Below are 25,172 nucleotides of genomic sequence, written 5' to 3'. Positions count from 1 at the left end.
ACATGCATGATACAGCACTCCCCATTCAAGTAAGCAATCGTACAACGTCTTCAGGTGAAGAACAATCCCTCTCAGCCCCAAAGTACAGAAATCACTAGTTCCTAACAGTTGACTTCAGATTCTGCTTATTTCCCCAACATTGTTACTTTATAATATGATCTTTCTATTTCTGGAATTACTCCCATGATGCTGGGAGAAGCCTTTTATTTATCTTATGCCTAAATAAGGTAATTTCATACTGACTCAGAAGTTACCAGCAGTCTGGCACAAGTTTAAGCACAGGATAGAAAGATTTCATTGTTTCATTCTGACTCAGCGAGAGGAAATGCTTCAGCACAAAATGGATCCTGAGGAACATTAACCCTGTCAAGACCCTTGGGAAAGCTACTTAATGATTTTCATCAGAACTGCATACAGTCTTCAGCCATCGTCATCACACCAGTTTACCTCCAGTCAAAAACAAAATGTTCAACACAATATAGAACCTAGCCTCTACACAAAATTGTGCATTGCTATTAGAGCAATGAGCTCCACAGCAGAAAAAGGGAAACAAAACTCTCTCAAGCCACTGAAAACAAAAACTTGCTACTTCTCTGTAAACAGATAAGGAAAAAAAATCAGTGTCCTATCCCTACTACCCAAAGATCACTTGTGTACACACACATGCACTCATCATCCTTTCTTACACCTGTAAGACGCAACTTGTTCTTCCTCTCTTCATCTTCACCTTTCAGTTACTGAAAGCTGCAACTATGTACAAGTAGGAAGAAGTCCTTGGCCAATGACAACTCCTGCTCAAAAAAGTCACAAGCTATGCAAGTGTCATCAAGTGAACAACAGCATATATTTTGCTGGTAGCATGTATGTTGCTTCACACCTTTTTTCTAGTTTATCGCTTTACAGATTTTTCCACTTTCAGAAACTTTATTTTTGCCATATATAATTATATCTAAGACAACATTTAACAAAGAACATTAGAAGAAAACACTTAAGCTCGCAAAAAACTTGCAATGAGAAGTTCAGTACTCCTGGAATGAATGTGGTCTCCTCACAAAAACAGATGATGAATATTATTTTTCCACAAAAAAGGTACGTACCTCAACTTGGGACCCAAGTTTAGCTGTAGCAAGCCACCACATGCACTTAATACCCTTATACCCATCTCCACAGTTCATGGACTCATACTGTTGGCTGAAAGGTCTTTCTCTAGTACAGAAAGCTCCACACTGATTGGCTAAGATCAGTTGAAGATATGCAGAATGCCCACCTCTCCATTTCCAATTTTGATTCCTAACTTTCAAGGCCAGTAGGAATCCAGTAACAGTAATGCAAAGGTCTTTCAAGAGGTGCATTTAACTGCACTTACCTGTGCTTTCTCTCTCTTGGCTCGAAGCAGTGTATCCTGGTAATGCTGTGCTACCTTCGGGGCTACACCCTCCAATTTTGCTGCAGGAGTCTGTAAGGCTTGAAGAGTCTTCTTGGTGTCCCCTTCATCCAGAGCCTCATTAATAAGACCAATTGCCAAAATCCCTAGGGTGGAATGCAAAGGGGGAGAAAGACAAAGTTCCGTTCTTGGTCAACAATAATCAAAAGCATCACTTCAGAAGAAAGGTGCAGTCAGTCCTTCCTAAATTAAGTAATAGCTCAGAAACACAGTATTTTTAACAGAAAACATTATTTACTAGTAAAGAAACCGAGGCTATTTCTTTCCCCCAAAGTAGTCATAATTCTTGAGCAATTAAAAAAATAAAGTTTCAGAGAAAAAAAAACAAAGACTCATGGAGACCACATGCAGGGACAAAACTGAATTGTCAGACACCCAGCTCAGAGCTTCTATAAAGCCCAAACGGCCAGAGTTCACAATATCCCAAGGTTCTGGCTTCTCCAGAAAGAAATTTTCACATGAAATGAAAGACTTGCATGGAATACCATTTAAAAACATAGTAACTTCGTATTTTAGAAAACTCTTTTATTGAGTTATAGAGTTTATAGATAAGCAGTACCAGCTGTATTATCAGAGAAGTGGATGCTATTCCAGTACAGTAAAATTTACCATTCAGCAAAACAAAGACCTCACAGTTAGCTAAAGGCAAACAGAGTCTGTATCTATAGCAACTGTGTCCTGAAAATCATGAAATAACTCAGGTTGAGATGAATTCCAGAACTCATCCAATTCAATTCCCTGCTTAAAGAAGGATCCAACCATGGCTTGCTCAGTGCTGTCTTAGCACAAGAACAGTTACTCCAATTTTCTCTTCTGATGAAGTTTTCATAATTACACTCAAGCCTAGTCTTTTATCACTGCTAAAATACTATTATTAACATAACTACTACTGAGAAATAGAAAGCAAAAAACATGCTAGGCTGGAAGCACAGAAATTACGTTAACACTCCTTCACCATTTTCAGCTTGCATCAGTAATTTCTTTCCTTCATGAGTACTTAATTTTCAGTACTCACACTTGCTGCATAGAGTAGTTTGGGTTGGAAGGGACATTAAAGATCACCTAGCTCCAAGCCCTCCTCCTGCCCCAGGCAAGGCACACCTTCCACTAGACCAAGAAGGCTGTAGGCCAGGCTGCTCCAAGCCCCGTTGAACCTGGCACTATGTATGTATGTATGTATTTATATATTACACATCTTCCAGTTCTCTGCAATACAGGACTAGTGACCAAACGCCATAAACGAGTGCAATGCATTAGTGGTGATTCCTCAATCACACCTTTTATACAAATGGAAAGGAAAGTTTCCATGCTCCAGGTCAATTATCCCTCAAGGCAAACACTGAGCAGTGATTCCAGGGCATAAGACACAGTTCAGTTGAAGGATTAGCTTCAGAAGCATGGTCATGGTGAGAGCTCAAATACCAGTGTCCCTGCACCCAGGGAGCTGGAGTGTCACCAGTGATCTGTATTAAGACACATCTAAGTTCTGAGAGTTTTTGCACATCTTCCAATTAGGAAGCTAAATACTGAGAAGGTAAAAAGGCCAATAAAGATAAAAAGGATTAAAAGGAATAAAAGGAAGAAGAGGAAAAGCTGAACAGGGAAATAGCTGCCATCAAAGAAAGGATAAGACTTCAAGAAAAATATCTTCTACTGTAGACAGCAAATTAGGAAGAAGGATAGAGCACTCCAAGATAAGGCTACAACTAACTGAGAGATTTTGGTAATATTAGCTTAAATTTAGGGTATTGAAGCAAAATTAGAAGATTCTAGACTAGTCTAAAGCACTGACACCAAACAACGCATTTTCAATCCAAAAAGGGTTGAAATTTACACTTGAAGGATTAATAAGCAGCTTTGAAATATTGACATCAATACCACAAACACAACAGACTGCCTGGCCTCTCCATCAGCAAACAGTCCTGCAATCAAGACTTTCATATTACAGATCGTCAGGTCTTGTTCACAACTAAGATCTTCCTAGATATCTAACATGCAACACAAGTCAATCAATAACTTCTTGTATTGACAGGCATCTAATTTTAGCACTCCTTAATAAGCTATGATCCGTCTAGCATGAATTGAACAGAAAAACTTACTTTCATGCTCTTCACGCACAACTTTATTCACGTGATCAACACATGATTGGATATCATTCCATGTGATAAATTCATTTCCTTCTGCACTTCTTTCAGCTTTCAGCTTCACCAAACCATCAATGTATCTGTCAGAAAACAAAACCCAAACCCAGTAAACATCACACTACAACAAGCTGCTCAGGGAGCACACAACCCTGCACTAAGAACTGCACACGAAGTGGGAGAGGTAACATGAGGGTTGAAACTGAAAATGGGGAGAGAGAAATGCTTGTGTGTGTGCAGGATGTCAGCACAAATGTGAAGCAGGTTCAAACAGACAAAACTGCCAAACAAAAAAAAGCACTGAAACGCTGGATCAGGAGTCCAGGGCAAAGAAAATGGTGGGTGAGCTACTAGTGACAACTTAATGGTATTACAGCATGGCTTTAATGGCAAACCCATGAGAAAGCATTGAAAGACAGCATAGGAATCAGACCAGTAAGAAACAGCAATTGCAAAAACAAGATGCAAGAGACAGTAGGGATTAAATCCAAACAAATAATATAACAAAAAACGTCAAATTTAAGAGAAGGAAAAGAAAATTCATGAAGTCACAGATAATAAGCAACATCAAGGACAGGTACGATTCCTTGAATTACTCACCTCTGCGAGTTCTCATCCTCAATGTTTGCAAGGCCTGTGACAGCACTGCTCAGTTGTTTCCACACTGTATTCATATCCCCTGAATCCAAAGCCCTGTTAATCAGGGCCACAGAAGACAGCATCTCTACAGCAACAGATAGTTCTGGATGGGTGAGGTGACCCTGCATACAAAGAGGACAACAAATTAATTCTATTTGCTCTATACAAACTACTGCTGCACATAGAAAACAATGCAGTAGCTGTCAGAACAGACAGAAAACAAGGCCAAGGGCCATCCTTTAAAACAAAGTAGAAAGGTGAGTATCATAAACAAAACTAGAGTGCCAAGTAAGATACTGAGGTACAGTCTTACAAGGCCAAGTAGATCAAGATTTAAGGATTAAACCACATCAGAACAGACTGAACACCAAAGCAGTCCTGTGAAGACTCAAGATGGGTTTGTTCCAGAGAAAGCAGTTAAGAAAACAGACAAGGTAGACCCAGTGACCCATGCCAACTTCCAGAAATAACAGAGAAGGTCATACTTACCTCAGGGCTCTGTTGCTGTAAGGTGGCCAGCTCCCTTTGGTAAAGATCTGCAGCAAATGCATAAACCTCGGGTAACTGGGCCTCTGGATTCATCATTTCTGCCACAGTTTTCTCAGCATCACCCATTCGAATTGCTGAATTAATTTTGGCTACTGCTGCCAGTCCTAGAAATTCAAAGAGTATAAAGAATAAGGAAGGCAGACATTTGAGACTCCTGTAATAACAGCACTTCTATTTTACTCAAATACTTAACTGGGGAAAGAATAATACCCGAACTGCAGGGACAGAGTGGAACTCTCAGATCCATACACCCCCAGTTAGTTAGAATTCCATTACTGAAGACAATTAAAACACATAATGCTCATATTTAATACTAGTTCACCTTTTTGTCTGGTTATCAAGGGACTGTTTTACTATCTCAGTATTCTGATAGTAAGAAGCCTCATTGCAAAATTTTGGATGGGTGAATTATACCAATTTCTCTTCCTTTCTACCTCTATCCTGCTCAAGGCAGCAATACAGGCACTCTGTACTGGGTACATCCCGGCTAACTTAAAACACCCCAAGTAGCTAAACAAATGTGGACTTCCATGCCTAACAAGTAAGGTACTTCGATGATACTTAATTCAGCATTCACTATTTTCCTCTTCTATTTTAAATCCTCTCTCCTCAAATCTCTGGTAGTCTCCTTTCTACCTATCACAAAGTGAATTGCTCCTGCACAGTAAGAGAGTTCTGCGTGGTCTCAGAAGCATCTATCAAAAAACAATCAGCAAATTATCTGCATCTTATCTGCCACCTGATATTCAGAAACAGTAAAGGTTCTGTAGCTCAGTGTGAATCATCAGCAGATAAACCTATCTTTCACATCTCTTGGAGCAATCCAGATTTTATTCATAGATCCACAGCACAAAATTTAATAAAAGTATTCTATAAAAAGAGGTTATTTAAGGTGGATGCAAAAATTCTATGTTTCTTAATTCAAACTATGAGCTGTTATCTCCAGCGACATTGCAAGAGCTGTATAAAAGACACTGCAAATAATTAGGGCAACCAACTCTCTTTAATGTTCTTAGCAGCTGTAAAGTACTTAAAAAACATTCATAATGACTATTCATAATAGACCTAAATACTGTGCTGCCTCATTTTCTTGATTGCATCCATGTGACTTTGCTTCAATAATTTCTGCTGATCCTTACTTTGCTGGTACTGTTGTGCTGTCCTGTTAGCAGCATCCACTCCCAACTGCAACTCTTCCTTCTGCAGAGGACCTGTAAGGCCAGCCTAAAGAAAAAGCAGAAACTGTAAGGGTGAAACAATGCCGAGTTAATTCCAATTACCTCAATAAAAATATTCCACTTGAACTTAAAACAGAAAGAATGCCATATATATAAGGAAATCAGAAATCACTCATCAGATTCCTAGTTCAGGTGCTGAAAGACCGTAGGTGTACAACCTGATCTTGTTTATATCAGAACTGCAGTCCCATGAACATAGCAATTAAAGGCAAGACTGCTTCCAAAATGATAAAATATTTAAGATAAAAGGCACAATTTTGTGGGAAAAGACTCCCAGTACACGAGCTGAGTGGTGGACTGAGATTAGCAATTGTGCAGTTTGGCATGAAACAATCCATTACATAATAATGTTGCATTTTACAATGTAGCATTAGCAGAACATCAAAATGGACAACACGCAGCTTCGGCTGATGCACACACGCTTCTTGGACTATATGATACTACACAAATACAAACAGAAAACAAGACTGAGTAACTAGGGAGGCAGGAGGACTTTAATAATTTGGTTAGCATCACAGAATCACTGAAGCTGAAAAAGACCCTTAGGATCATTGAGTCCAACCATACACGTACCACTGCCAAGTCCACCACTAAACCATGTCCCTAAGCACCATGCCTGCAAGTGGTGTATGATGGTATTCTCCACAGTGAAAGCAGTTAATTCTCATCTGGCAGATGTTTTTATAAAGCACATTTATTCACATTATTTGGTCACTGACAATATTAAAATTGGAGGGAGGATGCATCTCAATTTTAATAGTCCTATACACATGCAAGTTGGTAGTTCAAGGTTTGGTCATTTATATGTACACCTACATACAAACATTATACTGCACTTTCACGTGCAGAGATACAACCTAAATAATAGGCTTACTGAATGCATCCAAATCCTAACACTAACTTTTTCTAACCAACACTAAACTGTAATGCAGGTATATACCAAGTGATTAGCACACAGTTGTATGGTGAAAGGTGGGAGGAGGGGAAAAACCTCACACATCAGGGTAATCTACACTTTTCCATACCTCCTGTTTCTGTTGCCTATCACTCAAAAACTGCTTGAAATACCAGTCACAATTTTCTCGTAGCAATCCTCGGAGTCCAAGGGCTGGTGTTGCCAAAGCTTCATACAGTGCTAATGCATCTCCTTGTTCCAAAGCCAGGTCAATCTTTGATATGGCTGAGTGTGCTAGTAACAGTAAGACAGTCTTGAGAAAGTGGTTTACACAACCTACTGCTCAGAAAGAAATACTCTTAGACCTGATAGGTAGCAAGTCAGGTATGTAATCCAAAAGGAATACTTCCAAAGTCAATTATTAATTATTAGGCTGAAAAACAGGCTAGCAGTTGGAAATGGCATGCACTATTCAAGATGAAGAATTGAAGGGCCCAGCAACACGAACAATCCACTTCCAAAAGGAAGGGTAACGGAAGTCATAGTGAATTAAGCTTAGAATTATTATGTACTAATAATGACTAAAAAAAAATCAAAACAAGACCAAAATCAACTAACAACAACAAAACCACACAACTGAAGAAAACTGCAACACCCCACCACTAAAACAATTCATAAACACAGGGGAGCTGCCTTCAAATTTTGTCAGCATTACAGAAAAAAAGGAGCACAGGTATCATTTTGATTTACTCTTTTAATTAAGGCTATTACTACAACATGATACTTACTGTTCACTTTATTGATGTTTCCCTGAATCTCAGCTTGAGTTAGAAGTTCTTCATACACATCTCTCTCTCTATCTGAACTTTCTGAGGCAATCTGAAGATTAAATAAAAACTAATCAGAGTTTCTACAGCTTCCTTCTCCCTTAAAGACCTTCTAACTGAAAAGGTCAGGGAAACTGTTTACCCATACAGAGCTGTAATAGGCCATACATACACTACCTCTACACATGCAAAAAGAAGCCCTAGACATAAATACATTTAGAGTAACTATAGTCAAACTCTGATACAGACAGCTTAGAAACATCTTATTTCAATGTAAGGGGCTCTACTGAACACAGAGTAGAGCTCCAGAACATAAAAAGCAGTATATAGAGCTCGTGTTATACAGTGTTTTAAAGCAGCATGGACCACTTCCAGCATCAGTCAGTTTTGCTCATTATTTCATTGTTAGAAAAACCTATCTATGATATCTAGAATATCAACATCAAAACGCTGACAGGAATTCTGTATCTATATGGCCCATATTTCACACAGCTAAACAGATTAATGTAGTTAATTATTGCCTGTTTTCTATAAGATAGGTTACTGGGGAACATAATAAAATGCCACGAGAAGTAAATCCACCTAAGACTACACATATAGGACCTTAACACACATTCAGAGAATTCCCCACAGTTTACACTGCAATACAAAATAGCAATGCATAATAATGTAAATGGTTTGAAAGAACTGAGCTACCCTATTTTTAGCATTCTCCATCTTGTCTTGTTTTGCTCTGTAGAGTGTGGTTTGGTAAGTGGATTCCAGTTGATCATCCAGATTTATTAGCATGGCATTAGGGTTCTTCATTGCTGTAAGAGTGTCAGCTGGAACCTGACGGTCAATTGCTTCATTAATGGCAATGACAGCAGCATGCACTGAAAAATAAGCCAGTCTGCCAGTTAGTCCCAAACAAAACAGCACTGTTAAAAATCAAGAATCCCTTATTTGAAAAGATCAGAAAAATTATCTGAAAATTAACTGGAAAGCAAAAGAATTACCGAAGTATCTCTCCTTCCATCATGGCTTTGTGTTGTTGAAAAAAAATAGCAGCCCACTTAGTAGTTACAGTATTTTAAGTAGTCAAATCACCATGCTCCAGAAAAAAGAAAAATACACAAGGGAAAGAATAAAAACATTTTCCCAGTCTTCCAAAAGGCCCATCAGAAAGACTGCTGTGCTAGGCTTAAAACCTGCAGCATTAAAACCAACACTTAACTGATCTGCTGATTTGAATAGCAAATAAAATGCCATTTTTCCTTACGTGCAGCTTCATCCACAGAAAGTTCATTTGCAAGAATTCCTCCAATCTTGCTGAAGGCAGGCATCTGAATACCATACTTCTCCAGTTCAAGCCTCATATTACTGATTTCCTCCTCTGAAACATATGTTAAAATACTGTTAACATGGGTTTTGTAATGCATTAGCACTGCTATACTAATTGCTTCCATAAAAAAAAAAAAAGACAACTACAACAGATGACAATTATTATTTAAATACTTTGAATATAACTCAACAAGTGAAACAAAAGAAATGAAAATGCTAAGACATTCTGCACACTTTCCTAAAATCTGCATTTCTCACAGAAACTCATACGGGAGTATTCTGCAGTTTTTCTTACTAGAAAACAATGCAAGAACTCTCATGAGGAGCTGTAAACAGACTCCATTCTGAGGTACCTCGACTGTACTGTACAGAAAATGCACAGGCAGTAGTTTAAGATTTTTTTTCCCACAAACAGACTGCACTGAGAGAAGCGAATGGAGTGCATCAACACATGTGGTTGCTAAATACCATACCACTCTAAAAGACAGATAATAGTTTAGCATTTTATAAACGTAATCAACAAACAATTTGCAAGGAAATAAAGTTTTTTTAAACCTTTTAAACCAGATGCATGCCCTCGAGCAAGAGCCTCACTAATGCAAAACATTAAATCTGACGCTTTTGCAAAATTAAGGAAGTGAAACTTGGAGGTGTGTGGACACACAACTTGGTGCTGGCATCTCCTGCAGCAGATCAGTGGTCAAACACTTCTTCAGCTGATGGCACCTCTGAACTGTCACAGGAGGTCAGAGTTAAGTTCCAAACTTAAAATTCTCCCAAGGAGATGGGTGCAAGGCTTAAGCATCTTACAACAGTGACAGAGTTAAGGCATTGTTATTTGTGAAAGTAAATGATGACAGAACTGATGACTGTCTAACTGCCTGGCTCAGAAGCTGGCAAATAAAGTCTCTTTTTCTTAAATTACTAAAACTCCTCACAGCCATTAATTTATAATTTTATTTGCATTTAGGATATTGACAGTAACAATCCTTTAACTGACTTAAACAAGTGTTCAACAACTGATCTAGAAGGGTATGAGATAAAGGCAGCATACATGAGTATTGGGGTTTTTTTTACCTGTGAAGTCTACCTTGCCATATAAATCCTGAATCTGGGGGGCAAGACCCAGTTTAAAAAGGTACAGGCTAGAAAAGAAAATAAGCAAATAGTTAGAACTAGTCATTTTTCCTTGTGGTTCTGACAACGATAGAATTTTAGGAGATACAGATTCAAGGAGAGGTAAGTCAATGTAATAGCTGATCATCACCAAGAGAATGAGCTGACTCTTCTCTTCCCCCCTTAGGTGAACTGGCCCACCACTATGAAGTCTTCACAAAATTACAGAATGGTCGAGGCTAGAAGGGCACTCTCAAGTTTGTCTTGTTCAAGCTCCCTTTTCCAGTCAGGTCACATAGGATCAAGTTCCCAGGATTGTGTCTAGATTGCTTTGGAGGATCAAAACAGTGGAGACCTCATGTTTCAGAGCAACCTGTGCCACTCATTGGCTGAACATACCCAACTGTCTCAGCCTGTCCTGATAGCAGGGATCCTCTAGTCCATTAATCATCTTAGTGACCCTTCCTTCAACTCTCTCCAGTATGTTTGTGTCTCTCTAATGCTGGAGAACCCAAGACTGGACTCAGGTCCAGTGGACTGCAGGTGTGGCATCTCCAATAGTCAAGTATTCACTAGGCTGATCTGGCTTACTAAAATGAGGTTAATGTATTCACCTGCAGCCTGATGAGAAAAAGGAATTGCGACAAAGGAGGGATGAACCCATACACCTGTGCTCAGATGGGTCTGGGAAAAGAAAAGCAACTCCTAGTTTTTGCCTGTCATGCTAGCTCAACACAGATCACGGAATCACAGAAAGGCTTGGGTTGGAAGGGACCTCAAGTTCATCTAGTTTCAACTCACCCCACTGCCACAGGCAGGGACACCTTCCACTATCCCAGGCAGCTCTCCAAGCCCCATCCAACCTGGTCTTGAACACTTCCAGGGATGGGACAGCCGAAGCTTCTCGGGGCAATCTGTGCCAGTGCCTTACTATATTTTGGTTAAAGAATGTGTAGCTCTGCCTCAGACAGCAGAGAGGGTGGGAACTGGAATTAAAAGGTAGTCAAGTATCTCAACATACTTGGCTGTTTTTTTCCTTCAGAATCTGATTCGGCCACTGCCCAAGGCAAAATATTGGCTTCATGGATCTTTGCTGACCTGATGAGATTGTTCTTCTAGAAAATCTGCCCTCATCCAGCCTTCAGTTCAGCTCTCTCTCCTGTCACCTTCCAGCTTTGCAGAAAGATTTCAGAAGCAATCAGATTTCTATCTAGCATTCCTTACCTGAGTGCATGAATACAATAGATACAGCGTGGCATGTTCTTGCGATCATAGATATCTGTTGTTTCTGGGTAGAATATCTAAAGATAAAACAAAGCAGTCTGAATTATATCCACGCTATACAGCCAAATAACATCAGCTCAGTTCTTCCACTAGAGAAACAGCTCATGGAACAAAACTGCACAAGCTTCTCTGCCCTGGACCAAAGTTTCTCCAACCTGAAGTGCCAATGCTTCCTTTTGTTTCTAATACCCAAATCAGAGTGCCCCTTTTCCTGCCAAGTTCTATATATGTCAATGTGTAGAACCTTTCTTTTGTGTGTATACCAAGATTCTGGGTCATGAGGTATTAGCGAGGAAAGCCAAAGGATGAAAAAAGACTTACAGAAGGAGAGAGGAAAGAGAATTTTGTTTGGATTAAATGTGGTTGAGAAACAAGAGAAGAGAGTTTCAAAGGGAAACCCAGACCAGCACGGAGGTGCTCTGCATTACTGTATTTTCAGCTAGCTGGACCCAAAAGCTTTCAGACAGTCTCAAACACAAAGCTCTTCAAAGTTTAACAAAAGGGATTGATGTTGAAGTTTCAACTATTCCAGAAGTCCCGACTGGTTATAAAATAATAAATTATGTTATTTTCCAGTTATTTGAAGGTTCCTTGTTGTCGCCTATGAGCACAAAATAGCATTGCTCTTTCTGTAAAGGCAAGAGCAACTGAATGACCCTCAATTCCACAGCATCAGTTCCCTGGCTGTTCTGCCTGGGAAAATACTTAAAAGCACCCATATCTCTTGCAAATGTACTGAACCTCAGCCCAGTTTCTTCAACATCTTCTCATCCATTTACTTCCACCCAAAGCCAACTTGTATCTGAAAATCTTACCTCATACCTGGCACTTAACGTCTCTCTGTCTAAGTCCCTCCTCATTTCTTTTCACCTAACCATCCTAACAGCATATTTCCTAATCCCAAATGTGCTTCTGTAAGGTCATCAGAGATCCCAGGAAAGCTCAACTAGTAAATCACAGTAAGTTATTTTAAAATCTTAGCCCAAACCGAAACGTGGAATTGGCAGGCACATATGCAAAGAAAACATACATCAGATTAAACTGCACAATGCCAGTTTTGGTGGCTCCAAAAACTATTGGATTATTGGTCCAATGCTACCTCAAGCAACTGTGTTTATTAGCTCTGCGAAGTTTATCTGGCCATTTCTCTACTCAAGTCAATCATTTCTATTTGATTAAGCTACACCAGGAACATTTCAACTCAACATGAAAATTTCATAGGAAAATCTGAAGAAACAGAGAACATAGTATTTTCTGTTGTGCTGCTACGTTTAGCATTGATTTCTAAGAAAACTTCCACAATCAAACTGTAGCCTGGATACTGCTCAAAAGAATGCATGGCAAGAATGATGTAATGCAGATATCATGCCAGATAAGTAATATCAGGGATATGGTACACAAGGATAAATTATTTTGCTCCTAGTCATTCTCACATATGTAGGAGAATGAAATTTTTCACCAAGTTTTAGGAGAGAGTTTCTATAGGGACACAAACATAGAAATTTAAGAATTAACTAGAGCAAGCGTGCTGATTTTTTTATAACAGCAAATGCTTCCACAGAATGCAAAGCTTTTCTGAGATTATTTATTTATTCGGATGTACAAGACAGAAGTTACCTTGGGGAGACCAATCTCAGACATGGCATTCAGCCACTGGATTACATTATCTGTGTGTCGGAAGTGGAGACCAGTTGCCTGAAATAAAAATCATCAGAAACAAGAGGGAGGGCAGTAAGAAACAAGCTGTTAAGAACAGTGGGTTTCATTAACACAGATAATGGAAACAGCATTTTTGCAGGAAAGAAGTCTGAAGTCTTCTATATACACTTATATTGACTGTTTATGACAAATTATTTCACCTAAGTGCAAGCTTAGATATAAAGCTAAGAGTACATCCACTCCCTCATTTAACTATTGTTGTAGAATGAAGGCAGAGTTTCTCAGATAAGACTAACACAAATTAACTTTCTACTTCTTTTCTCACAGTACCTCCATGTGTACATATTCCCATTTTAGATGTCTACCTAAAGAAGTATCCATGGTGAACAGCACTCACCTTATACCTAGTCTGTTCCCTGTCATAGATTTTCTTCACAGAAACCACTTTAGGGGAGAAAAAGTTTCCAAGTTTTGCCAGGTAGACTCCATTTCTCAATCCTTCCTCCAGCTCTGTTGTCGCAGGCAGCTCCTCATTCAAACAGGCCTCCATCCATCTCAAAGTGTAAGAACGACAAAGTTGAGTATATTTCCAATTTGTGGAAACCCCGTGCCAAACAAGTCTCACGCTGCTGCTGTCATTCTCAAGCACACTATTCAATTAGCACTAGGGGTTGAAAATGGATGTAACACTGAGTCTGCATCATTAAAATGCTAAAGTCAGTAACACTTCAGACGGAATATTAAGGAGAAGTACAGAATTCATCAGCCAGAGTTTCAAAAGTAATTAAGACACCATCATGTTTCTCCTTCAGCCCACGACTTAGTTTGTACTGGTCTACACAGAGTGGCCATCCTGTCCTTTTAAGTGACTTAAATCTTCCCCTTGTACAGGTTTATCTCATAAGCATTTCTTTACTCTCATTAAGTATTTGCTAGTTATTTCATGACTTTGTGCCACTTACTCAAGCTCTTTTAAAAGATCTCGCAGGGAGGCCCTACAATGTTCACAGAATGATAGAATGGTTTGAGTCAGAAAGGACAGCGAAGCCTATCTCATTCTAACCCTCTGCCATGAGCAGGGACACCTTTCTCTAGACCAAGGTGCTCAGAACTCCATCCAACACCAGTCCTGAACACTTACAGGGATAGGGCCACAGTTTCTCTGGGCAAGCTACTCCAGGTGCCTCAATACCCACATCGTTAAGAGTTTTTCCCTAATATCTAATCTAAACCTACCCTCTTTCCGTTTGATGATAATGTTCTCAAGTCTATCTTCCTATATATCTTCTCCCAGTCTACTATACATTTCAAGAACAGAGAAAAAAAACATAGAACAGGCATTCCTCTCCTCATAACTCATTTTCCCTTATATTGTTGCCTTCCATCTCATTTAATGGTATCACGGATCTCATGACAAAAATAAACACTACAGCAAAACATTTTGAAAAATCACAGTTCTCAAAACAGAGGTGGCACCTTGATATTTCTTCTCCTCCAATATAAGCTACTGGAGGCTGTAAACTGCAAGCTCAGCTATAGTTTCTCCTAAAAATGACATTTTAGCCCTTCTTCTAGTGCAATTCCCCAGAGATGTACCACGGAAAAGATGCATGGCTGCTGCAGCACCACCAGCAGAGGAAAAAGCGATGAGAGCAAAAGGGCAGCACCTTTTTCCCCCCTCCCAACAGTGTCTGCATAAACCATCCAAAAGAATGTATGAAACTATGGCTTAAAACCTTTTTCATTGCTCATTACTGCCAACACCGCAGGTATGGCATTTTTTGGACTAACCATACAATTCATTTTATTGCGGGATAAGGATTCCCATACTCCAGCACATCTTTCATATGTAGAGGCAATCTTAAATATTTTTAGTGCAGTTACAAATGTAGACTTGGCAGGCATTCTCACAGGTGGTTAGGAAGAGGAAACTTGAAAGACAGTCTCAGCTCTTCATCCAGTTCATCTGAACAAGGGCATTAGACAGCCACGGAAAAAACCCCAACAAAAGCTTCACTTCAAAATAACTCATTCTACCAACTCTAAACAAATCAAGGAATCACCTCAGAAGATGAAAAGATCTCTCAGAGAGAGCAAAGTAAACAAAAGGAAACAGCAAAGTAAAATATATTTATCACATCAGGAGTGTTCTCCTCTAGAAAAGTAGGCAGATATTTAAACGCCTTTCAGTAAGGTTTGTACAGATGGAGAGCTAGGAAAACAAGTACTGTCCGCAGCTAAAAGGTCTCAGAACAGTCTCATTATCCACACTGGCATTTTTAGTCCAAAGATACAAAAGAGCAAGGAATTAATGAATAACATAGGCCAGATTTTTCCCAGTACTCTTCCCGGCAACATGCAGCTCAATACTGATACTCTGGCATTAAAATCTTTCCCTCTACCACTCCCCCGCCTCCTTAAAAGTAAATATGAGGTTCCTCTTTGCTCCCTTGCAAATACTACCACCAACCTGTAAAAATTCCCTCAGCTGCTCTTGCTGATGAGGATACTACTGCATTTGCCACGCTTGCTAAAAAGATTTGTCATTTGCCCTGGAGGGTTTTCAGATGACTACCAAGCCCACAGTCAAGAGTAACAAATACAAGTATCAAATACATAGAAATCTTTTGCAAGCTAATTGCCTTGATCACTTAGCATTAGAAACTAAGTAAGCCTAAATGCTTGGAAGCTACAACATCACTGAAATTATCACACCTTAAGACCAACTTGATTTCTTGCAAATAAGGGTTATTAAGAAGCACTCCACAGTACTCAATAAACAAGAACTATTAGTGACACCTATTTGCTTTGGTTATTTTGGGCTGCTCTCTTCTTAGAGTACACACAGTATTCATTCAGAAAGCACCTTCCGAAAAGAAAAATCCTGGTCTCTGAGCAAACAGTTGTTTCTTTCCTCCTGGCCTGCCTTTCACTACTGTTTCCAGTGAGTCATAAACGAAGTATCCAGAATGAGGCAAAGATGGTGGTACTCCACCATTGACTGTCCTTGCTGTACCTCTCTCCACCCACTTCTCAGAAAAATACAGTTCTGAATGTGCATTCCAAGCCACTTCCAGTCCAGACAGCCACTCCCTGCCAACTGCATGAGGTCATATGAAACGGTACAGGAACTGTAGAGAAATATCTCAAGTCCTAACAGGAGCTGATAAAAGCCCAAATAAAGTGGTAAGAGCTCAGCATAAGCTACTTCAATTTATAATTAGTGATAATAAAATATCATCTATGAATACTCCTGGATTGCAATCTAACACAGCACTTGCAATGTATCTGAGAGAAGCAGAAAACAAACAAAATAACCCATCACAAAACAACACATACAAAAAACCAATCCAAGCAACCAACCCAAAACCAGTTCCTGACCCAACCTGCAAGTGGAAACACTGATGAAGGATATTACAGTAAAACACTCCGACTTCTAGGTAAGGACCACAAAAATCAGGTCTCAGGCTGCTTCTATTCAAGGTAAATATACCCTTAACCTTCTGTGAGCATGAGCTGGCAACAGAACAGAGTATATTCTTACAGTTTTATCTGCACTGCCACAGCTTTTCTATTAGACTACTGTGATTTGGAGACAGGAAAAAAAAAGGCAAGGCAATCCAAACGCACAAATTAAAAAGAGAACACGAAAAATAAAACTTTAAGTATTAAACAACACTTATTAATAAAGCCATTTTTCTTCAAGAATGAGGCATCCAGTCCACAGGTAGTGGAGGAATCTTTTTATTCACCATCTTCATTCTAAATCCAAATTTCATTTCAGTCTTTCACAATCTTGGGCAACTTAGTTACACTCTGCTTCCCTTTCTCCAACCAGCAAGAATTAATTCCTGTTTCACAAGACCGTTGCACATTATTAACTGAAATAAAAAACTACTAAATAACAATGGAAAAACAGTGACACTGAAAAAACCCAACCAAACCTGCTGGAATACCATTAAATAAGTACAAATTATTCCTCTAATAACGCTTCTGATGAACACTCATTAGCAGACAGGTCCTGCAAACAGCTATAAATTGCCATAAATTGAGTACAGAAGTACTCAAAGTTACTGCACATGGACCGTCACATCAGAGAGCTCAGAAATTCAAACTTTTCTGAATTTTTTATTTCAGTACAAAATTAGATGCTAGCCAATTTTCATGTTACTCACTTCTAGCATTTTAAAAAACCCTACTTTGCTTCTAGATTCTATATCTGTTGCTCGGTTAAAGGGATAGCAAGCCTCTGACAATGTTGATGCAATGCAAATCAACATCTTGTTAATCACACGATTTTAGGTGCCTTTATGTTGTAGGGAATAAGTTAATACAAACTACAGTGTTTGAATGCAATATTATACTGTAATAATAAACATGATTATGGGGAAGAGGAGTCACCAAGTGCTGTTCTCCAGCTGCCTCCCACCCTGCCTTGGCTACCATCAGCTTTAGGATGTTCACCTTTTCAGCTTCTGAGTGTGGCACAGAGTACACTAGCTACCTTCCTGTGCTCTTAGGTACTCCTCTTTAGAGATATAACTTCCAATCTGAGCTTCTCTCACCTCAAAAAAAAGATCATTAGCCCTCTCACAGCTCAGAAGGGCTCTTACCAATAGCACAAGTAAAGTGCCATAGTATACAGATGCTATGCGTCAGTTACACTACTGGCAAAGAAGTCAAATATAGAAGATCTCAGATCAAGGGCATTAATTTCAAACATACTGATCTTTTATAGTTCTTATTTAATTGTTTCGGTTAAATGAACTCCTTACCAACAAAGCAGCCAAAAGACCTCCTCTAGGCTGTACTAGCAGTAATATGTAAAACTGGAAGGGCAATCTACAAAATAACTTCTCAGGAAGGAAAACAATTCCTGGAAGCAGACAGTGAACTCAAGCCTTTGCTCTCCCTTGTATATCTTAATTATTAAACTCAGAAGTCTGCTCCCCTCCTGGTCACTTAATCTTTAACAATTATGTTAAGTGATACGGCCTTAACTTTAGGAATCAGGAACTCCGACTCACATATACATGAACAGCCTTTATGCCACTAAGCAAACATGGGTTATGGGTTGGATAAGGGTTGAGGCTCTCCAAGCAGACCTTCCACTTTGAAAAATAAGTGCTCCAACTGGCAAGGTGGATACAAGGAAGGCTGTACACCTTGAATTCTGAGTAACACAGCTGTTGCTTCAATCTTTACAAAAAATACTGGCAACCACTAGGCATTATTTGAAACATCTCAAGGTTCACCCTGAGACAAAAGTGAAAACTTTTTTTCTTGACAAGGTGTAGCAAAAATCAAATGCCCAGCTGCTCAATGTCGTCAATATCAAGACAACACTCAGAAGCAGAGACAAGATCACCAAGAACTTCAGAGTCAAAGCTGATTTATTTAAAGAATAAATCCCCACGATTAAGCAAGAGCTAGACAAAAATATTAAAGCTGTTACTGTGGAGCATATTTTTGCATGAGGTGGGTTTTTTTTGCAGATCTGGGCATGGAATTCAAGACAGAATCAGCACCTCCTTAAGCATTTACTCCAAAGCTGATGACAGGAAGAGTCCACAAATGAAGGATCTGGGGCTCCTTCAAGCTCAGACAGCTACTACAGCGCAACTCATCTCTCCCTGATTGCCCAGCATTTGCTGTAAAGACTTTGGATGCAAAGGGAAGGAGTTATTTTGAAACACAGTCAGATCTTACTACTTCAAACTTCATTCAAGTCTGCGTGGAAGGAAAATTATTATCTACTAGTAACTAAACAGTCTCTGTGAACTTACAGTAGTGATAATTCTCATAAAGCACGTAAAGGACTACAGTATAAACGGCATGCTCCCCATCCCTTCAAAAATATACTACACGTTCTTGGTAAAACTAAAGTCCTGGAATTAAATCCTTTATATTCTTCCAGCAGTAATCTTGTCAAACTCAGTACTTCCTCCTCAATAAAGTCACTATAGCTGAATATGTCTGTCTTGCTAAGGAAGAATTACACACATTCATACAAAATTCATCATCCAGCAAGGGAAAATTTTCTGGCCCTTAACACATACCATTTTTTGAAAGACAAAGGAAGACTTAAGTGTTCAGTGAGCCATGACAAAACACACTCTCAGCTATGCTGAACATGTGTTTATGTATGTCGCACTCCTATTCTTCACATACAGGATTTAATGTTTGCAAAAATATTTTTTAAAATAGCAACAATAGGACTCCATGCATTCATTTTTAGTAACAGTCCTTTTCCCGTCAAAGCATCTACTGTGTTCTGATCATACTTCCGATTAATTGTCTGAATGAAGATATACAGTTATGTTTATATGTTTAATAAATGAGATTACACAAACGCTAGAAGACAAGAATAAGATAAAAGTTATTTCAATATTTTAAACAAAAATCAAGAAAAATCTAATTCAGCAGGATCAAGTGAAAGGTAACACACTCAGGAAAACATGATAGATCATATAAACGCAAAACGAGAAACAAATTTCAGCAGCACAACTTCAAGGTGACAACTCAGCAAAACTCTATGTACTATAACATCATGAAAAAGCAGATACCATGCAATCATGTATGATACTATCAAATCTATTGGAGTATGCAAAACAATAGTTGCACTCTTTAGAAGTATGCCCACTAATGCCCTGTTGGAGAAGTCTTTTCTCTTTTGGCAGTGGACTTCCAGAAAGACACTGAATGCCTAGAGAGAAGTCCAAGCAAACCAGGGAAAAGTACTACAGATCTATCAAACAGATGGATTCATGGAGAAATATGCAAGAATTGAGTTCTCAGTGTGCAAGGGATATATACACTGCTACAATTTAAATTTGTAAAAGGTTTCAGTTAAGAGGAAGGGAATAACCGTTTTTCATGCGCACTGCTAAGCCAGGAAGCAATATCGCACCAGATACATACAAGTTAGACAGCGGGGAATGATTTAGAGTTAAGAGTTAGACACGGTTAAGGGATAAAGGGTTTTTATCTCGGTATCTAATATGGATTTTTATGGTGCAATTACTTGCCAAGGTGGAATACACCAAAATGTGCAGACACGGCAGATCACATATACAATTTTACGGCCTTTGTAAATTAGCATCCTTAACAATGATTCTCCAATGAGAGGTTTAAATGAACAGTGTGACATTTTCTTATCTTAAAGAATTTTTCCCCAGATGGGCTTAATTTTAGTTTACAGGATATGCTTTAGAGTGGGTCTTGGTTATTCAAGAGACTGTAAGGGTTTCCAGCCTCCAACTATGAGGCCTTTAGATGTTTGGTCTTCTGGCTTAATAGAATACCAGGACTATGTTAAGATATTAGTCTTAAAGAATTACAAGCATGCATGTGAAGGGTATTGAGAATATGTATGAGGTATATAAAAAGAAAAGGTAAAAAAATCATCATGGCAACAGGAAAACCCATTCAGTGCTAGGAATAGCACAGCAATACAGCTACAGAGTCCTTGTCATGAAGTCTTTGAGAACGTTAGAGACACACATCAGAGGCTAGTTGGTTTTTTCAGGGAGGAAGGGAGTTTCTTTGGTTTTTTTGGTTGTTTTTTCTAGTGAAACTTTACAGTGACTAAGAAACGGAGACAAGAGGTAAGATGTATCCAAATTATTCCCCGTACTAAAGGTCACATCTTCTTTTAAAGTACCAGCAGTTCCAAAATCAATTATTCTCACCTTTTTGCTTCCTCCAGATGACAAAGGTATTCATAGGCTACATTCTGGCGCCGCCTTTCATCCATTTCCTCTGCTGTTAATCTCTCATTATCCAAGACAGCTGAAAATAAAGAAAACACAGCCCTCAGATGGTTGAAGATCAAATATAACAGAACAGGCACATCAAAAATCGGATCCGACGTCTCCCCCAGAGACTCATCGCTGCTTTTTTTTTTAATTCAGAAAACTAAGGATGTGATGACTTCTTTACTAGCAACAGAAGGTGCCCCATTTTCTTACTGTTGTCACATAAATTTGCCAGCTTCCTTCTCCATGATTTAGCACATTGACGGCATCCCTCTTACAATTTGTTAGAAAACAATCCTTTATTTTCTTATTTTCTTCTAGCTTTGCCTTTGTCTTCCTCAAAATCACATCAATGACCACTTGACCCCTCACCTACCTTCTGATTTTGATAGCAAAAGATTGAGGAAGGACACAAATACGTATTCACATCATATAATCCCTTCTTATCTTTATAGTTCACCTCTAAAACAAGGTGGAAATGCTACTCACACTCCCTATATGGAAGGGAATCATTCAGATTCCCAACCTGCATGCCATCTTTGGATCACGGTGAAAACCTACATAGGGGTAATATGCCTAAATCTTCCAGATTCTGTGCATTCAAAGCCTCAGTGAAAAAAGTCTTCTCGTCCCATACTTACTGCTAAATACATCTCATGTCAAAGAAAAGAAGAAAAACCCACAGCTTTTTTAGGTTTTACGCACAAATATGACAAATAGGAAATGTCTCATACTGTTATTAAGCAAAGATTAGCATATACCTAAAATGCCTTCAACAACAATCTACTGTGCGCTTGTGAGAGCCCAGCAGAAACCGTGCATCCAGGTCGGGCATCCTCAGCACAAAACCTGTCAGAGCAAGTCCAGAGGAGGGCAGCAAAGACGCTGTGGTGGCTGGAACATTTCTCCCACAAAGGCAGGCTGAGACAGCTGGGGCTGCTCAGCCCGGAGAAGAAAAGGCTCAAGGGATACTTCACTGTGGCCTTTCAGTACTTAAAAGGGAGCTTATGAAAAGAAGAGGGAGATACTGATGGGACAAGGGGGAACAGTTTTAAACTAGAAGTGGAGAGATTTAGACCAGATGATAGGAAGAAATTCTTGAACCATGAGGATAGCGAGGCATTGGCACAGGCTGCCCAGAGAAGCTGTGGCGGCCCCATCTCTGGAAGTGTTAAAGGCCAGATCGGACCGACTGCCGCTTACAGCATCGCCCCTTCGCAGCACCACCTTTTCCTCCGCCGTTGAACATTTCTGACGCGGTGTCATAGCACAGGCGGGCCCGCGCACCGGACGCCAAGATCCAAAGGCTCCCTCTCCTCAGCAAGCCTGTGACAATGCGGGAAGGTGTCCGACGGGAGCGGTGTCCGACGGGAGCGGTGCCCGGGCCGGCAAATCGGGTGTGGTCGCCAAAATCGGCGGGAAGGCGGAAGGCAGGGCCGCCCCCGCCCCGCCCCGCCCGCGGCGGACATCTTGGGCGAGGCGCGGGGCCCGCCCGCCGCAGACGACGGTGGCACAATCGTGGGACGCCCCGTCGCCGCCCCTCCACTGCCTTCTCCCAGCGCTCATCTCCAGCACTCAGAAAGACCGTCGAGCTTCGACGAGCTCCCGCGCGGCACGGCGCCCACCTCGCGGGAGACGCGGCTCGCCGGGGCTCGCGAGGAAAGCCGGCGGGGCGCACCGCGCTCGCCGGGCAGTCCCGGAGCCCAGACCCCGCGGCTCCCCCCATGCCTGCGGCGGCCACGGACAGCTCGGGCTAGGCGTCGCTTGGTGGCCACGCGGGTTCCCCCACCCCTCGTACTCACAGCCATAGTGGGGCCGGGACACGGCCAGCCCGTCCACGTCCTCCGCCGCCATGGCGCTGCGCTGGGCCGGGGCTAGCGGGAGCTGGGTGCGGCTGTTCCTCTTCCTGCCGCACTGGGTGTGGCGGGGGAGGAGTCGCCCCTCCGCGCTCTCTCTCCCCCTCCCTCCCTCCCTCTCCCCGCCCCGGCCGCACCTTGGTCGCCCCCGCCGCCTCCGGCCGCCGCTGGAGAGTAGTGGCGAGTTGCGCAGCCCCCTCCGGCCGGACCCAGCCCCTGGTCTAGCTCGGCCCGTCCCGTTGAACTGAAGGACCCGGCTTGGCAGCCCTGCCTCTCTCCGTGGTCCCTCCCTCTCAGCGGACCAGCGCCCTGGCCCTGAATCTTCCTGTTAGCCTCATTCGTAACACCCAGCTAAGCTCTGTCCTTAACTCTGCCAGTATATTATGCGGGACACAGCCCAGGTCAACCTAGCCGTGACCCACGTCTTACCCTCTCAGCCCTCCCAGCCCAACCATGCCAGCCCCACTTGTGTGCAGTGCAGCCTCATTAGCTCAGTCTCCCCAGCCCGGCTGCCTCCCACGTGCTGCTTTGCCTTGGCCCTCTTGTCCTGCCAGGCTCCCCAGCTGCATTGCCCTTCACAGTAGCAAAACCTGGCCTTGCTGGATGCAGCCGTGCCCTTCCGTCTAAACAGCTCTGCTCACCAAACCATGGTAACTCACCTGAAATGTCAGCCACAAGTTGAAGCAGGGTGCCCCAAAACAGTAGCAACATCCAGCAGCATTGCCACAGGAGAATCATGCCCTGAAAGTTTCCTTCCCGTCAGTGCACATTACTGTTGCTTTGCCTATTTCTTGTTCCAGGATCAGAGCACTGACAATGCCAACCGCCATGTGTCCATTTTAATTAGTCCCAATATACTCAGGCATACATTTACTACTTAAGTACAAATTAAGTAATTTGGAAGACCAATAGCCTCTGCTAGGAAAAGCATCACTAGCAGGCAAGGGAGTCAATCATTCTCATCTTCCCAGCAGTGGATTCAGTTCCAGCTTCCCCAGTACAAGGAAGACATGGACATAATGGAACGAGTACAGTGAAGTTGATTAACGGCTTGAGCATGTGACATCCGAAGAGAGCATGAGAGAACATGCCAAGAAGCAGTGGGTAGTTGACTGAAAAACATAAAAGTCACACTTAAACAAAATAAGAAATATTTGTATTCTGAAGGTGATCTAACACTGGAACAAGTTACCTGGAGAAGTTGTGGTGTCTCTGCCCTTGGAGATAGTTCAAGCCTAATTAGGCATAGTCCTGGACAAACTCGCTCAAGTTCACCTGGTGTTGAGGAAACAAGGTGAGACTAGAGATCTCTAGAGTTCACTTCCAAACTCAATGATTTCATGAGCCCATCAAAAGTTGTATTTACTTACTATATATACGTAGGCAACATGCAATAGGACAAGAAGATACAGTCTTAAGCTGTGCCAGGGCAGGTTTAGGTTGGACATGAGGAAGAATTTCTTCACAGGAAGGGTGATTAGATACTGGAATGGGCTACCCAGGAACATGGTGGAGACATCATCCCTAGGAGTGTTTAAGGAAAGACTGGACATGGAACCTAGTGCTTCAAGTGACAAGTGACTTAGTACACTTAGTGACAAGGTGGTGGTCAGTCATTGGTTGGACTCAACAATCTTAGAGAACCTAACTGGTTAAAGGAAGACCATAATTCAGTGGTTACAGAAATAACTACATTGGGGAATGCTAGACATAAATTACAAAACAAAAGGTTTTAGACTGGAGTTAGGGTTCTAATTATTAACACATGCATTCACATGTGGCCACTTGGAAGTTAAGCAATGAGAAGACATTTAAGATATTTATGTGTAAACTGTGGAATGCAAAACTCATTTTGTTCCCCCTAAAAAACTCGTAACATTTTTTGCACAGTGTCACAATCCTCCCTCAAAAACATCTCATTCTGATAAGAAAAATAAAACACGAGTATTGCATAACATCAAAGAACCTATCTGAACCTCTTCAAGGTTGTATTCAATGGTATCTATAACAGCTCCCCTGATTTAAGATTTCTGGTAAAATGTTTTTATTAGGAGTTGTGTATCTATGTGTCTAATGTATTGCCTTTCCTGATTCTTGTCTTTTTTTTTCCCCTTAATGTTGAATGAGCACTAGTCAGATGGCCTTGCAAATATTATAGAAATACCTATTTTTCTGTCGTTTCAAAATTCGAGCAATCAATTCTGAAAAAAAATTCTTTGAAGTTTTTGACCTTAATAAGTAATCACTAGAGAATCACCTAGAGAAAATGAGCACCAAAATCCTTTAAATAAACTACTGTTATATGTTCTTTTGCAGGGGTTTCCAGACCAATTGTATACTGTGATATTTATATTAAGGATGCATAACAAATGCCTAGACCAACTCCTCAGTCTTTGACACTAGAAGTTTTATCAACAGAAAGACAACAGTTTTATTATACTCAT

At 40.7% G+C, this 25,172-nt stretch overlaps 1 protein-coding gene and 1 long non-coding RNA gene across 4 annotated transcripts in view; both read right to left on the bottom strand.

Annotated features, from left to right (window-relative positions):
• The window catches only part of IQGAP1 (IQ motif containing GTPase activating protein 1), a 46,176-nt gene extending 23,382 nt beyond the window's left edge, over window positions 1-22,794 (bottom strand). For 2 of the 3 annotated variants that reach the window (XM_014887816.2, XM_088172802.1), the window contains exons 1-15: window positions 22,675-22,794; window positions 20,807-20,906; window positions 13,513-13,669; window positions 13,074-13,151; window positions 11,397-11,473; window positions 10,134-10,201; window positions 8,995-9,108; window positions 8,430-8,608; window positions 7,695-7,785; window positions 7,037-7,200; window positions 5,913-5,997; window positions 4,714-4,877; window positions 4,186-4,346; window positions 3,544-3,668; window positions 1,367-1,530 (exon numbers count right to left, since the gene is read on the bottom strand). In XM_014887816.2, the coding sequence (XP_014743302.2) occupies window positions 1,367-1,530; window positions 3,544-3,668; window positions 4,186-4,346; window positions 4,714-4,877; window positions 5,913-5,997; window positions 7,037-7,200; window positions 7,695-7,785; window positions 8,430-8,608; window positions 8,995-9,108; window positions 10,134-10,201; window positions 11,397-11,473; window positions 13,074-13,151; window positions 13,513-13,669; window positions 20,807-20,906; window positions 22,675-22,726 (1,779 nt within the window). In that variant the 5' untranslated portion in view covers window positions 22,727-22,794. Of the gene's footprint in view, window positions 1-1,366; window positions 1,531-3,543; window positions 3,669-4,185; window positions 4,347-4,713; window positions 4,878-5,912; window positions 5,998-7,036; window positions 7,201-7,694; window positions 7,786-8,429; window positions 8,609-8,994; window positions 9,109-10,133; window positions 10,202-11,396; window positions 11,474-13,073; window positions 13,152-13,512; window positions 13,670-20,806; window positions 20,907-22,075; window positions 22,221-22,674 lie in introns of those variants that run through there. The other variant, XM_088172801.1, reaches the window with a different exon arrangement.
• Window positions 22,795-23,714: 920 nt separating this feature from the next.
• On the bottom strand, window positions 23,715-24,238 carry LOC106860126 (uncharacterized). The gene is made up of 3 exons (XR_015806617.1): window positions 24,099-24,238; window positions 23,921-24,003; window positions 23,715-23,840 (listed from the first exon to the last, which is right to left on the bottom strand). It is a non-coding gene; the product is annotated as an uncharacterized LOC106860126 (long non-coding RNA).
• Window positions 24,239-25,172: the final 934 nt, after the last annotated feature.

Source organism: Sturnus vulgaris, chromosome 13, assembly GCF_052056855.1.
Source record: "Sturnus vulgaris isolate bStuVul1 chromosome 13, bStuVul1.hap1, whole genome shotgun sequence".
Taxonomy (NCBI): domain Eukaryota; kingdom Metazoa; phylum Chordata; class Aves; order Passeriformes; family Sturnidae; genus Sturnus; species Sturnus vulgaris.
This window is presented reverse-complemented; position numbering and strand designations above follow the sequence as displayed.